The sequence below is a fragment of the Hyperolius riggenbachi genome, chromosome 8, assembly GCF_040937935.1.
Source record: "Hyperolius riggenbachi isolate aHypRig1 chromosome 8, aHypRig1.pri, whole genome shotgun sequence".
Taxonomy (NCBI): domain Eukaryota; kingdom Metazoa; phylum Chordata; class Amphibia; order Anura; family Hyperoliidae; genus Hyperolius; species Hyperolius riggenbachi.
Window position 1 is genome coordinate 295310318 of NC_090653.1, and position 16012 is coordinate 295326329.

General features: G+C 49.6%; 1 protein-coding gene across 12 annotated transcripts in view; it reads right to left on the reverse strand.

Annotated features, from left to right (window-relative positions):
- CACNA1B (calcium voltage-gated channel subunit alpha1 B) overlaps positions 1-16012 on the reverse strand; it is a 505489-nt gene that overhangs the window by 127296 nt on the left and 362181 nt on the right. For 10 of the 12 annotated variants that reach the window (XM_068249175.1, XM_068249173.1, XM_068249169.1 and 7 more), the window contains 5 exons: positions 8633-9448; positions 7405-7586; positions 4765-4891; positions 3684-3813; positions 3512-3571 (listed from right to left, as the gene is read on the reverse strand). In XM_068249175.1, coding sequence (XP_068105276.1) covers positions 3512-3571; positions 3684-3813; positions 4765-4891; positions 7405-7586; positions 8633-9448 — 1315 coding nt within the window. The remainder of the gene's footprint in view (positions 1-3511; positions 3572-3683; positions 3814-4764; positions 4892-7404; positions 7587-8632; positions 9449-16012) is intronic. The other 2 variants (XM_068249170.1, XM_068249165.1) reach the window with 1 other exon arrangement.

The window sequence follows — 16012 nt, forward strand, 5'->3', positions numbered from 1 at the left end:
GAGGACCACAGTGGTAAACCCCCCTAAAGACCAGGCACATTTTAGCTAAAATGGCCACTGCAGCTTTAAGGCACAGCTGCAGGGCCGCACAACACAGCACACGAGTGATCCCTTTTCTCCCCCCACCAACAGAGCTCTCTGTTGGTGGGGTCTGATCGCCCCCCAGTTTTTTTTTTTAATAAATATTTACGTTCGCTTTTTTCTTTAAAAAAACCCTTTCCTCTGCCTCCCCCAGCCTCTCTCCCTCCCTCCCTCCCCCAGCCAGCCTATCACTGCCGATCACTCTCTTATCCCCCAGGGGGACAGCCGTGTCACACGGCTGTCCCCAGTGCAGCGCTGCTGCTGATCGCACTGCTGTGCTGTGTAAATAGACAGCGATCATGCCGTCTAACAGTCTCCCGAGTGGCAATAGCTCCGCCCCCCGAGCAAAAGATGCGCGTGCAGTGTGCGCGATCGCATGCAAATTAGAGCCCCAGGACTTGACACCAATTGGCGTTAGGCGGTCCTGGGGCTCCCGCCGCGTCCACGCCCATTGGCGGGGGGCGGTCGTGAGGTAGTTAAACATAAAACTGTGGGATATCTTAAAATGTCATTTTTAGGAGAAGGAAGATAGATACAATCGTTTATTTCATTAGTTTATTTTCGCTTCGGGTGTCCTTTAAGGTAGTCATACATTGAGGGATGATGGGCAGATTGGACCAATTAGAAAGATCTGTCGGCTGCCCATACACTGCAGACCGATTCCCGATCAATTTCATGCTGAAATCTATCCGGAATCGGCCTTGTGACGCCACATCGCTGATGTCCCCCTGGTGCCTGGTGCACTATGCTTTACCTGGCCGTGTCCGCCGCTGGTTCCGTCCGCATACGCGCGCTTCACATGGTCGCTGGGGTATATGTGGGGCGATTGTATGCAGATTGTGGCGGACACTGACAGGTATGCTGCACATTTGACATTAGATGGAACAGTATTGTGGGTATCGTTGCGCTCGTCCCGATATCGCTCGCAGTTACCGCCGTGCATCCGACCGACCACCACAGCCTGACGTCTTGCAGCATGTCCAATCAAAATCGCTGATCGGGCAAGTCGCTAGATGTACGGGTACCTTCAGGCCTTGTTCACATTATAGGCGTTTTTTGTAAAAAAAAAGTGCGGGCTTTTTTCAAAATCCCCCTGAAAGCGCTTGTGCAATGATTCTCTATGAGAGCGTTCATATCAGAGCGGTTCGTTTGCGTTCCGCTTAGAAAAGCAGGGCCTGTGGCATTTTTGAGGCGATTTGCCTCAATGAAAGGTATAGGAAAAATGCGAAACGCTCACAAAATCGCTTTGGCAAGCGATTGCATGTTTTTTTTTTTTAAATACATTGTATTTATTGTTTCCAGATTTTTTTCCTGATCAAAAGACGGAAGCGCTTCTGCAAAAGCGGTTAAAAAAACGGCAACAAAAACGTGCGAACGCGCAGAAAATCGCCGGAAAACGCTTTAAAAAAACACAGAAAAAAAAGCCCACCGCGAACGGACACGCGAGCCGAACGCAATGTGAAGAAGTGTATGAGCTGATTCTGCAGGGATGTGGTTTTATAACGCTTACTGTATTGGCCTGAGGGAACGCCATCATCAACGCCTTTCTTACCACACTAAACACATTTTCATTATTTTTTTCTGGGGCATCTCATCCCCTCCCAAACTGCTGAGATCTCCAGAGGACCCAGTTCAAACTCTTAACCCTTATGCCTGGTACAGACCATGCAATTTCCCATCAGATTGACGGTCAAATCGATTACTTCCAACAGGTCGCATCTGATTTCTGAACTTTTTTTAATCGAGTTTGTATAGAAGGGATTAGAAAATTGAACAGAAAACCGATTGAAAATCAGATTAGACCTGTTGGAAATAATCGATTAGACTGTCAATTTGAAAAACAAAATTGCATAGTGTGTTCCAGACATTACTTACAAAGCTCTCCACAATCTCTCCCGGACCGGTACATCTCCTCACTAGTTTCCAGATACCAACCCAACCGCAATCTCAGATCTGCACATGGCCTGTTGTCCTCCTCTAGAATCACCTCCTCACATTCATGTAAACAAGACTTCTCACGTGCCTCACCCCTCCTCTGGAAACCCCTTTAATTACACATCTGTCACTCTCCAATACTTTATATCTTTAAATGCTCCCTCTAAACACACTTTCTCTGACAAGCATACCCTCTACTTTAGGCCATTCTCCTCCTACAATGGTGAGATCTCCCTGCAGTGGTTTGTGTCTCCTCTCCTCCTACAATTGTAAGATACCCCTGCAGTGGTTTGTGTCTCCTCCCCTCCAACAATGGTGAGATCTCCCTGCAGTAGTTTATGTGTGTCCTCCCCTCCCACAATGGTGAGCTCTCCCTGCAGTAGTTTGTGTCTCCTCCCCTCCCACAATAGTGAGATCTCCCTGCAGTAGTTTGTGTCTCCTCCCCTCCCACAATGGGGAGATCTCCCTGCAGTAGATTGTGTCTCCTCCCCTCCCACAATGGTGAGGTCTCCCTGCAGTGGTTTGTGTCTCCTCCCCTCCCACAATGGTGAGATCTCCCTGCAGTAGTTTATGTGTGTCCTCCCCTCCCACAATGGTGAGCTCTCCCTGCAGTAGTTTGTGTCTCCTCCCCTCCCACAATAGTGAGATCTCCCTGCAGTAGTTTGTGTCTCCTCCCCTCCCACAATGGTGAGATCTCCCTGCAGTAGATTGTGTCTCCTCCCCTCCCACAATGGTGAGGTCTCCCTGCAGTAGTTTGTGTCTCCTCCCCTCCCACAATGGTGAGATCTCCCTGCAGTGGTTTGTGTCTCCTCCCCTCCCATAATGGTGAGATCTCCCGGCAGTAGTTTGTGTCTCCTCCCATCCCACAATGGTTAGATCCCCCTGCAGTAGTTTGTGTCTCCTCCCCTCCCACAATGGTGAGATCTCCCGGCAGTGGTTTGTGTCACCCCCCCCCCCCCTCACAATGGTGAGATCTCCCGGCAGTAGTTTGTGTCTCCTTCCCTCCCACAATGGTTAGATCCCCCTGCAGTAGTTTGTGTCTCCTCCCCTCCCACAATGGTGAGCTCTCCCTGCAGTAGTTCGTGTCTCCTCCCCTCCCACAATGGTTAGATCCCCCTGCAGTGGTTTGTGTCTCCTCCCCTCCCACAATGGTGAGATCTCCCTGCAGTGGATTGTGTCTCCTCCCCTCCCACAATGGTGATATCTCCCTGCAGTGGTTTGTGTCTCCTCCCCTCCCACAATGGTGAGATCTCCCTGCAGTGGTTTGTGTCTCCTCCACTCCCACAATGGTGAGATCTCCCTGCAGTGGTTTGTGTCTCCTCCACTCCCACAATGGTGAGATCTCCCTGCAGCAGTTTGTGTCTCCTCCCCTCCCACAATGGTGACATCTCCCTGCAGTGGTTTGTGTCTCCTCCCCTCCCATAATGGTGAGATCTCCTTGCAGTGGTTTGTCCGTCTCTCTTGGGCTATGGGTGGTCAGACAGGTTACACTTACTTTTATCACCATCTCAAAAGTGAAGACCCCGGTGAAGATATAGTCCATATATTTCAGCACCTGGAATTGCAGGAACATGATAAGGACATTATAACCAGGACACACACATACAGCAATGCTACAGGCATACATATCAGAAAACAGATCCTGATCAGGTTCACTAGTTACTCACATCGTTATGAGGAGCATCGGCCTGGACGGGGTCTTCTGCAGCCAACGCGATGCTGCTCAGAGCAATGACCACCAGGATCACCATTTCAAAGTAACGGAGGTTGACAATGTAGTGGCACAAGCGCCGGACTCTGTCGGCAGAAGAGGAGGAGGATGAAACATCTACCTGGTGTGTCCTCCACCTGATGGCTCTAACTACTTCCCCACTGAGACATAGCTGATGAACTTCTCACCACATGGTTACTAACCAAACCCAACCACCACCCAAAAACTGGGTCCAAACTGGCAAGAACGATAGGAGGTGCTAAACGTTTAAAAAGATAGGTAAAACCGGTTTAAAAAGAGGCTGGCTGGTGGACTTATCTCCAAGGAGAAAACCCACCACAGTGAGTTATTGTTTCTTATAAGACTCAAAGGCAACACATATTGTGGGTAACTGGTCCACTTCCTGGGCTTGAGGAAACCGCCCGGTAAATACATAAGCTGAAGACCGGAGCCCATTGTGGTTCTTCTTCTCCTTGGAGATATGCCTCCCACTTCTCCTGTTTTTGAAGTATTTTATCGTTTTTTGTTTGATGCTTCCTCAAGCTCCTCTTGTCAGACTACATTTCTGGTGAGAAGCAGATGGCCTGCTGGAGAGAGCAGGCTGCTGACACCAGAATGAGGCTTAAAGTAGATCTGAGCTCAGAACTTCCTCTCTGCTCTGAAAGATTAGGCACAGCATGAAAGCAATCAAGAAAAAAAAATATTTGTTACAATGCACAGAAATCTCCCCCCCCCCCCCCCCCAAAAAAAAAAGCCCTGAAAATGTACTGGATGAAGTTTCAGGGAGCAGAGGAAGGGTTAAAGCATGTCTTTTCCTGTATAGCAGGGTGGAGGTGCTGTGAGTCATGCCGACAGATAACACACTCCTACAGATAATTAGTTAATTACACTCAACTGTATCGAAATAAATAAACACAGCTCAGTGCAGCTGATTTCTACAGCATTTCTATGTGGAATGAACACTTTTCAGTCTGATGTTTGCAAGAGCTCGGGCCCACTTTAACAATGACACCAGGTATACCAGGGACAGTACTCACGGGTTGGTGGAGCTGAAGACGAACATGGAGCTGTACGGCAGGATCTGCTTGGGCCCATTTTTGGTCAGGTCTTCAGCCTCCAGTTCCTTTTTCTCTTCTGATTTTACTTCAAATTCTACGTTGTTGACTGCAAGAAACCAGGAGGCCACAAGAAGATTGTGTAAGGAGCCATTTTGTTCAGTCAGGTGACTAAGAACCTTTCAAAGCTCATGGCTCCCTAAGGCCACCACAGGAGGAAGCGTAGCCATTATTTAGAGGATGTTTTATTACAACACCGTGGAGGTGAGGCCTGGTGATTACTCTGAGGCAGGAGATAATTATGGCCATTTTGATACATCTTTATGGTCTGAAATAAACATTATACTGGGGACTGGTAGAGAGCATGACTGCAGATCGATGCCAGCGGCAAATTCACTCTCATGACAGCTCATAACGCTTTACTTCTGTTTACGATTCAAATTCTGGTTAAAGTGGATCCGAGATAAACTTTTACACATTGCATAATTGTGTTCCTTTCATATAGTTTATAGGGAATTCCTCAAGCCAAATACCTTTTTTTTTTGTTATAATACTCTAACTCCCTATAAACTAAATAAGCCTCGCCCACAGCTTCTCCAGACAGCCTTGGCACACTCAGCCTTAATAGCAAGGGCTTATGGGAGCTCAGTCTGGGCAGGAGGAGGAGGTTATTAGCCAGAGATTTCAGAGGCAGAGGGGAGGAGGGAGGAGGAGAGGGGAGGAGAGTTTTCACAGGCTGAGGGGTGGAGATGCAGTTGCAGATTACCTGTGTAATTATGACAAACAGAACATGGCTGCCCTCATTGTATCACAAAAATAGATAATCATAAACTGTTGAAGCTGTTTGCAGCTAGATAGGCTGTGTAAACGATCTAAACTTTGGATAAGATATAAAGACAAGTTACTGGTTATAGTTAGTCTTTCATCTCGGATTCGCTTTAATACAAGATACTACTCTGCCAGAAGTGCAAATAATCCTAGAGGCGTTTAAAGTCATGGACTTCCTCAGCATAAGATGGAGGAAACGGCCAGGAGGAAGTGCCATGCGTCTTCCTGTCAGGTGGGTCCAGAGAGACAACACAACACGACCCTTCTATAGCCCACAACAAAACGTTTCAGAGGGATCAACCTACCCAAAACTGAGACTCCGGGCAATGCCCCTTTCTGCCCAATCAATTCGTAAAGCTAAAGGGCCCATTGGCAGTACAATTTGTGGTGATCAATCATAATTTCGATAAGATCATTCAGAATGAAAGAAAAGATCGTATTTTTTTGAACCACACCATCATCCTATCGATGGAAAGATCCGCCAAGCAGGATAATCAGTTCTTATGAAATGATGATGCGATAGCTCAGGATCGATCAGGTCCATCATCATGCAAATACGATCTGAATAATCTGATCGAAAATGTGATTCATAATTATTGTACAGTTAATGGCACCTTAAAGGACACCCGAAGTGACATGATGAGATAGACATGTGTATGTACAGTGCCTAACACACAAATAACTAGGCTGTGTTCCTTTTTTTCCTTTCTCTGCCTGAAAGAGTTAAATATCAGGTATGTAAGTGGCTGACTCAGTCCTGACTCAGACAGGAAGTGACTGCAGGGTGACCCTCACTGATAAGAAATTCCCCTTTTTATCTCTTTCTTGCTCTCAGAAGCCATTTTCTGCTAGGAAAGTGTATTATTGTTGGAATTTCTTATCAGTGAGGGTCACACTATAGTCACTTCCTGTCTGAGTCAGGACTGAGTCAGCCACTTACATACCTGATATTTAACTCTTTCAGGCAGAGAAAGAAAAAAAGGAACACAGCCTAGTTATTTGTGTGCTAGGCACTGTACATACCCATGTCTATCCCATCATGTCACATGTCACTTCTGGTATCCTTTAAGCTAAAATGAGGCATTTAAGTTGCTGGTATATCTTTTTACCAGAGATCCATTTTAGGTAGTTTCAAGAAGAGAGACACTTAAATGCTACGAAAACCCAAACACTCACCTAAAATGATCATGAATGAACAATAGTTTTGGGTGACATATAATGCCCAGGAGTCAGAAATACAAAAAAAAGATGGCTCTTAACCTCTTAAAGTAAGTTTTTCAGAAAAAGATGTCAGTTTTCATTCGCAGAGCATGGACGAGATATCATCAGTTTGCAAGGGGCTAAATGTATGTGTGGGATAAATGACCGTTCACTTCCTATAGATAAATACACTGTATTTTAGTCATTGGAAAGTGTAGTCTGTCCATGAAAGCGACATGAAGTGACAGGGATATGGAGCCTGCCATATTTATTCCCTTTTACACGATACACATTGCCTGGCTATCCTGCTGACCTATTTGGCTGCAGTAGGGTCTGAATCACACCCTGAAACAAGCTGCTTGTTCAGGGGCTATGGCTAAAAGTATTAAAGGCAGAGAGATCAGCAGGACAGCCAGGCAATCTGCATTGTATAAAAGGAAATAAATATGGCAGCCTCCATATCTTTCTCCCCTCCCCCTCAGCTGATGCGGTAGGCGGTGGCTTTGCTCTATAAATGACAGTTTTGGCACAGCCGCGGTGAAGGAGCTGCCCCATGCCGCCATACTCTAACCATACAGAAGAGCGTGTCCTCACTCGGTATGACGGCGGTGTCTCCGGGCGGGGCCGTGACGGTCACCGGGATGTTGACGGTACTCATCCTCTCTGTGTGCGGCTGAGACATGCGGTTGACGTTTTTCTGGTTATCGGCGTCCTCGGACTGTTCGGGGAGCTGCTGGAGACCCCCGACTGGAACATCGGCCTCATTATGGTGGTCCCTGCGGTGACACATATATTATTAATCCGCACTTCCAAGGAGCCGGGAACAGATGCTGAGACAGGTACAAGCAGAGACGGTATTAGCATTGCTGCGGCATGCTGGGATAGCGGCGTTCAATCAGCGCTGAACACAGATAGACATCAAAGGGAGACACGCCGTAATCCTCACTGAGGTACCAAATTACCCACCGCCTAATCCCCCCTTCCCTCCCATTCATCATTCCCGGAATATAACCCCCCTCCCCAGAATATAACCAACCCCCCTCCCGCCATCCATCATCCCCAGAATATAACCACCCCCCTCCTAAATCATCCCACGACACGTGGGAATCTAATCTCCGCCATGTGATCCCCGCAGATCTGAACCGACATTGCTGTCAGCTATGAGAAAATGGATGGAAGAGACTTCAGGAAATCATTTTTACTGACATTTGTGTCCCTTCTGCCCACTTCCTGTCCCCTCTGCTCACTTCCTGTCCCCTCCGCTCACTTCCTGTCCCCTCCGCTCACTTCCTGTCCCCTCCGCTCACTTCCTGTCCTGTTCCCTCCGCTCATTTCCTGTCCTGAGAGGAAGTAGATGGCCAGCAGCTACATGGAGCACACAGACCCACAGCTCTCAGCTGGGATTTTACCTTTACTTTTATTGCAGTTTGAAGACAGTCGCTCGGATTATCCTAGAGCAGAGGGACGTCAGAAAGTAACAAAATATCGACGTAGACCCGACGTTCTGTGTGGACGTCACACCAGCCAAACCATCATCTGTCATAGCTTCATGCAACAACTACATGTCTGTACAGTAATCATCCCACTTCTGCACCTGACTTATTACTGTTGACATGTAATAGGCTGCCTCTCTTGTCTCCTCCCCCCCTCCTCCTCTCCATAGCACAGTACATGGAGCCCCTCCCCTCTCCATAGGACAGTACATGTCGCCCCTCCCCTCTCCATAGTACAGTACATGCATCCCCTCTCCATAGTACAGTACATGTAGCCCCTCCCCTCTCCATAGTACAGTACGTGTAGCCCCTCCCCCTGCAGCAGTTACCTGAGCCGGTGGTTGCGGTGCTCCCTCTCACCCAGTTCCCCGTCTTTGTTCTCTTTCTTCTCGTCGCTCTCGTACGTGGACAGTGCTTTGTGTCTGTTGCGGTGACGCGACCGTGGAATCTCCTCCCCATTCTCACCGCGAGTCATCCCATCGGCATCTCTGTTGCCAGACCTGGACCCTCCCCCTCGGTGTCGGGACTTCCTCTCGCCCTTGGTGCCGGAGCCTGGCTGGCCGTTGCCGTCTTTCCCTTGCCTGTCTGCGGAGTGGCGGTGCGTCCGGTGCCGTCGGTGCTCCCGTTCTGCCCCGTCTTCAGGGGACGTTCGGCGATGGTGTCTCTTGCCCCGCTCCTGACTCCTGTTCCGCTCCCCTCTCCCCTCCTTCCCACCGTCTTCCTCTTTGCTGCGGCTTCTGTGGGGCCGGTGGCGCTCTTCTCTATCGTTGCTGCCGGAGTCCCCGTTATGGTTGCAGTTCTCTTTGCAGCCGCCGTTGGTTTCTCCCGTACCCCGCTCATGATGCCGATGTTTGCGCGGAGCCGGTTCTGTTGACTCCCCGGGTCCTGGTTCTATCTCGTTGGGTGTTACCGGATCTGGGCTGCCGTCTTTGGTCTCGGTGGAGTCTTGCTGATCCACCAGCAGGGGTCTCTCCATGTGGCTCTTCATGTCGGGCCGCAGATGCAGCGTGGTGGCGTAGCGCAGCCGATCCTCGGGCTCCAGTTCGCTGTACAGCGCCTCACAGCTGGCACGGAAGTTGTGCATGCGAATCTGGGTGGTGCGCTGCTCCCAAACCGACCGACATTTGGTGGAGTTCTGCTGGCTGCTGACGAAACAGAAGTTATATTGCAGGAATCACTTCACAGGGATAATATGGCGACTGGGAGGGAGGAGAAAGAGGGAAGGAAAGAAAGAGCAAAGAAAAATCCAAGAGAAGAAAATAATGAATGAAAGGAAGCAATTCAAAAATGGTGAACAAAGTCACATTTTAAGAAAAAACAGATGATATGAGAAAATGGAGGATGAAAGTTCATGATTAGAAAGAAGATGATTAATAATCTATTTCTGAAGGTAGGAGGGGGGGGGGAGGGGGGGTAATTGATGAATATGGTGCCTGCCATTGCAGACTTCTCTCTTATGCCAGTTCCTGGCTGCTGTGGTGATACTCTGCCCTTCAATGATATGGATATGACTGTTTGCATCTTATCTGAGTTTCCAGAGATACTACATTTTGCTTTTCTGATAGCGATTAGTTTCAGTCACCCATCTAATCCAATAATATCTGAAAAGATCTTCAAACACAAGATAATCAGACCGGCAATACAATACGAAAGCAGATCAAATGGAAATCAAACACAAGTTAAAGCTCCTCTATAAAGATGCCAGGCAAAACATAATTACTGCACTACTGGCTGCTTAACACCGAAGACCACCAAACACAATCTCTATGGCCTGGTGCACACCAGAGGAGTTTTTCTGAGCGTTTTGAGTTTTTAAATCTGCTGCTAATGTTATCCTATGTGTCTGTGCACACTGGAGCAATGAGGTTTCAAAAGCTCTTCCCAATGTAATGCTATGGGGTTTTTTTTACAAAACCTCATTGCTCCAGTGTGCACAGACACATAGGATAACATTAGCAGCAGATTTAAAAACTCAAAACGCTCAGAAAAACTCCTCTGGTGTGCACCAGGCCTAAGGCCCAGTGCACACCAAAACCTCTAGCAGATCCGCAATACGCTAGCGGTTTTGGGAGCTGATTTCAGAGCGATTCTAGGTATGTTTAGAGAGGTTTTCTAAACATACCTAGCGGTTTTGGGTGCGTTTTTGTGTAGCAGATTACACATATTGTTACAGTAAAAGCTGTTACTGAACAGCTACTGTAACAAAAATGCCTGGCAAACCGCTCTGATCTGGCGTTTTTCAGAGCGGTTTGCGTTTTTCCTATACTTTACATTGAGGACGAAACGCTTCCGAAATCCGCAAACGCGCAGCAGGAGGCGCGTTTGCGGCTTGGCAAAAACCTCAAACCGCCGGTGTGCACCATCCCATTGCAATACATTAGCCAAGCGTTTTTATAGGCGGATGCGGCCGGCGAATCGCTCCAAAAACCGCTCGGTGTGCACTAGGCCTAACTCAGGTCTCACAAATGCATCTGCCTATACATTAGAACGAATATGGGCAGATTCGACCAAGAGACAAATTTATCTCCAATCAAATCTGCCCATACACTACAGGCTGATTCCCGTCCGATTTCAGCATGAAATCATCAGGGAATCGGCTAAGCCGCCGCGTCCGCCCCCCCCCCCCCCCCCGCCGCCCACAACTAAATGTATGTAGTGTAGTGCATTTCTAGATTACCTGTCCTGTAGCAGCTCGCCGGGACCATCCGTCCTTCTCGCCCGGTAACAGCAGCATACAGGCCGGTGGCGCATAGCGTCTGACTTCAGATGCTATGCGCCTTCGTGACGTCAGACGCTATGCGCCTTCGTGACGTCAGATGCAATGCGCCGTCGGTGTGTATGCGGAACCCGGCGAGATGGACGGAGACCGCGTGGAGGCTGACACCGGACAGGTAATGTATAAATGCACTACACACTTCATACATTTATACATTGAAGCGGCAGCGGCGGGGGTTTTGTTGTCTCGTCGCAATTCGGCCGCCGTTCCGCCACGCACCCGACCAACCAACCTCGGCCCGACATTTTTCAACATGCACGATCGACTGTGCAGCCAATTTCTGTCCCGAAATTGGTCGTTTTGTTGGTTGGGCATGCACTTGGCAGCACCATCCAATTAGAATATAATAATCAAATTGGATGGTCGATTGGTTGGTTGGTCGCCTAGTGTGTGGACCACGGCAATTCCACAGTTTTCCTAGCAAGAGACAGATGGGAATGCCTCCAAACACTGGATTATAAGAATGAGTAACAAGGACTCCTGCAGGTACGGCGTTATCTCAGCTTAGTGACTATCCAGGAAAGTCATTGCCGGCTACAGACGGAGACTGACGCATCAGTTTCACTAACTCTGAATTAAAATAAGACCTCCTGCAGCCCCGGCTTAAAGCAATTTCCAAATAAAGAGGACATTTCTGATTGGCCGGAGCTCTGAGCGCAGTTTGTAGCTTTGCTATTGGACGGCGCAGAGGGGCCAATCTTTCCATGAAATAACCAGACATTGAAATGTTAGCACCAGTTGGCCGTTCGTTTTCTCTGCGGTTACGAGGCAGTCCGTATCGGGAGACCTGATCTGCGTACGGCTCGGGAGACGATGGCGGTAAAGCCGGACGGCCATGTAAATGCCGGCAGTTATTCCTTGTTTTCGCTATTTCCCCTGCCCCGTGCCGCAGTCTCTAGGATTTAATATCCTGCGTGGTAGCGCTCTCTTCTCTCCGGGCGTCTGAGCCCTGCCCCCATCCGCCCCGGCTGTCGCTATTTCCCCTGCCCTACATTCTTTGGGATTTAATATCCTGCGTTTTGGCGCTCTTTTCTCTCCAGGCGTCCGAGTACTGCTCCCCCTCCCCCCGGGCTGATCGCTCGCCCGATAATTAGCATGGCATAGGATCATTTTTAATAACCATTTCTCAGGGTGTTTGATGAGAGCGCAGCGGACGCGAGACGAGCGCGGCTATTCTGGGTAACAGTAGATGTATTATTTAAAGACGCTTCAATCTGTTTCATTATCTGCCGACTCTGGGCCCAGATGACTCCGAAATTACCACAAAAATGGGGAAGGAGGCTGAGCTGGAAGACCGATCGCTACTGAACAGACTGAAGAATGCTAGCTCTTCAGACGAGCCTCGGCTCCGCAGGTGCTGAAGAACTACAAGTCCCAGCTTTCCCTTGTCAAGTAGAGATAAACGAGATCGGGAAAAAAATGTCCTAATACATCGATTATAAAAAATCGATTATCCAGTGGATTGAATTGTGGATTGATCACCATTCCAATCCTGCACAGATGATTTGGGTCTTATTTTCTGCCAATCTGATTTATCTGGTCGCTCGGGTGATCATTTTGATCACAATGATTGTATCAGACAGTCAATCGTGTGGGAAATAGAATCATTAATGGACACCTTTACAATTGATCCAATCAGATCCCATGTCCTGTGGATTGTGACCGCATACAATTTGCATGCCAGAATAATTTGCATCTCATTGACTAGAGGGCATCTAATGTGGGCAACTCTCACATGACACCAGAGAGCAAAAAACCCGATCAATGTCTTCTACAAGTGTCACCTGGGTCATATCAGAATAAGCAAGCAAAATAAGTGGGACTGAAATGTCAATTCCAGAAGGACTATTTTGGGGTGGGGCTTACTTGGAGGCAGGGCGGGGCTTACTTTGAGGAGGGAAAGAGGTGGGGCTTACTTGGAGCCAGCAGCTGCTGTGAGTGGCAGGACTGGCACATGCTGAGTTGTGTTTGGTGTCACCGCATACTTATTGTTGTCTGGGCGCCTGAAATCTTGCCTGGCCCCTCCTCCAATCAGGCTCCTCCCCTTAAGGGTCATGTGCACAGTGTCATGTGATCTCCATGATAATTCAGCATCATGCAATGAGATCGGACAGGTACCGGCGCCTGTCCCGGGCAGGATGGGAGGGGCCTCTGTGGTACCGGCTGACGTGGTACGTTGGGGGCGGATAATCTTTGGATCTGGCCAATATGATATAGCTGCTGCTGACTGTCAGAGCTGCTAATAGTGATATAACTATGGCAGCCTGGTCAGTGCAGTAATTGGGGTCACTGCCACTTTCAGTGCTGAATCGCTGGCTGGCCGCGTGGCTGAGCTGCATGGCTGAGCCGCCAGTCTGCCGGAGGAAAGCCTGATGGTGACAATCACAGGTGTGTCAGCGGGAGGAACAATTAGGTCCGGTTCGCATTAGCGTTTCCTGCCAAAACTGTCAGTTCCAACGGATCTGTTGCGGACCAGTTTAAATCCGTTTCCGGTCCGTTTCGGTTCCATTTTGCATACATTTTGTGTCAGTTTCCATTTTACAGGGGAAGTTTTAAGATTAGCATTAAAGGGAAGGTTCAGGGAGGGCAGTAGTTCTGCGCCTGCGCAGTACAGCCCGGCGGACGTCCGATGACGTCAGCGCGCCCGCGTGGGACGCAGAAGTGCCGGGCCTTGGAGCGCAGAAGAGTCCGACCTGGCAGCCGGCCTGGCCAGGTTGGGACGTCCACCGGAGACCACCGGGAGCCTGCGGAGCGGCGGCGAGGGCACCTCCTGCCTGCCACGGGCTGGAGGAAGCCCCAGGTAAGTGGAAATTGATTTTTATTTTTTAACCACCTCTGAATGATCTGTAAATACAATGTGGTCATTGTTGAGGAGAGAGCTGGCTGTTTGGACAATGGATCCAGTGTATTTCTACAGCTTCTGGCTTGGAATAGCCTCGTTTTTAATTTTCACCTATTACTATGTGTGACGGAGGCCTGCTCTTCGCAGGAGATGGTGGGTGTGTCCTCTACACCTTGGAATGTGGCCCCTGCACTTGGACAATCAGGTCCCCGATGCTGTATGGCCTGATGTCTTCCATCTCTTTCCAGAAATCAATGAACTGGGATGGATCCCATTCCTGCAGCACCGCTAGGACCATGTGCCAAACAAGCCAAGATGGCTGCTGTACCATAGAGCTGTACCATAGAGAGGACACAGGAAGCGGCTAGAAAGGTTCGTTTTTATAGCCAGTGTGTTGTTGAGTTCCGTTTTCTATTGGTTCCTATTGCCCTGCAAAACCTTCCATTTCAGGTCCGCAGGGAGCAACGGTCCGGAAAATTAGGGCCTGCAGCATTTTTTCGATCCGGGGACCGGAACGTAGGTATCGTATCCGGACGGATGTGTACGGTCCCATAGATTAACATTGGATCCGTTCGCGTCCGTTCCGTTTGTACAGTATACGGTCCGGTTCCGATCTACAAAAAAACACTAATGTGAACCGGGCCTAACTGCTGAGATGAGCATGCAGGGGACGCCTGTGCCAACTCCATGCAGCTGAGCAGAATCCTCCGGGGTTCACAACTCTCTACATAAGCAGCGGCTTCCTTCTGTGTCCATCACCAGAGCAGGAACCAACGGCCCACAACTGTCCCGATAATCTCATGCAGCACACAAGTGGAACAGTGACATCTACAGGCCAGATGTAGGAACGCCACAACATCGTGATGTCATTTCCTGTGTGCCTAAAAAGTACCAACCCACCAGTCTTCCTGTCGCTTATCGCCGGTGTATCGCTGCTTGGATCCATTTTTATGCTTTTTAACGGTTGTTTTTTTCCCCCAAGTTTTGTCACCGCTGTTTTCTGCCGGGATTTCCCATCTGGGGGTTAGTAAATAGCGGGATAAAAGCCGGCGGATGATGATACCGCAATAAAGGCGATCCATTACCTCCGGATTTCTCGTGCTTTTATAAATGAGCCCCATAGAGTCGGCCCGAGTCGTTTGATGTGGTTTAAGCAGCGGACAGATAACCGGTGACTTCCCTCATCCTGTACAGAAGCGATCTCCCGGCCACCAAAGCAAAATATCTCATTTATTTGATAAAAATCTAAATTCCGTCAGCTGTCACATTGAAAGAGCGATACATCCAGCGTGGCGGGAGCCCCCCAACTATGCAGCCGGTATTGTGGGGAGCCCCCTGCCCCGATGTAACTAATCCCGCATTAGTGTCACATGGTATGGCTCCGCCGTGCTGGAGTTAAAGTGACACTGTGAGTGACAGAGACACAGCGCCGGGCAGAGCGGCGGTGCAGAACGCTGACGGATCGGGGACAGTATGATGGACGGGGGCAGGGAGCAGGGCACAGGCTGGTACGGGTTACAGGAGATACACAGACAGCCATGCCTTGATAGACACATGCAGACTTCTCTGCCACGCGGTACGAGCCTGAGCCACACCGCCGACACCCTCCAAACACCGCGCCTGTGACAGGAACCTTCCGGAACACCCTCACATACAAGCCTGAGCCACACTGCCGACACCCTCCAAACACCGCGCCTGTGACAGGAACATTCCGGAACACTCTCACATACGAGCCTGAGCCACACCGCCGACACCCTCCAAACACCGCGCCTGTGAGAGGAACCTTCCGGAACACTCTCACATACGAGCCTGAGCCACACCGCCAACACCCGCCAAACACCGCGCCTGTGAGAGGAACCTTCCGGAACACTCCCACATACGAGCCTGAGCCACACCGCCGACACCCTCCAAACACCGCGCCTGTGAGAGGAACCTTCCGGAACACTCTCACATACGAGCCTGAGCCACACTGCCGACACCCTCCAAACACCGCGCCTGTGAGAGGAACCTTCCGGAACACTCTCACATACGAGCCTGAGCCACACCGCCGACACCCTGGGTCACACTGCCGACACCCTTCAAACACCGCGC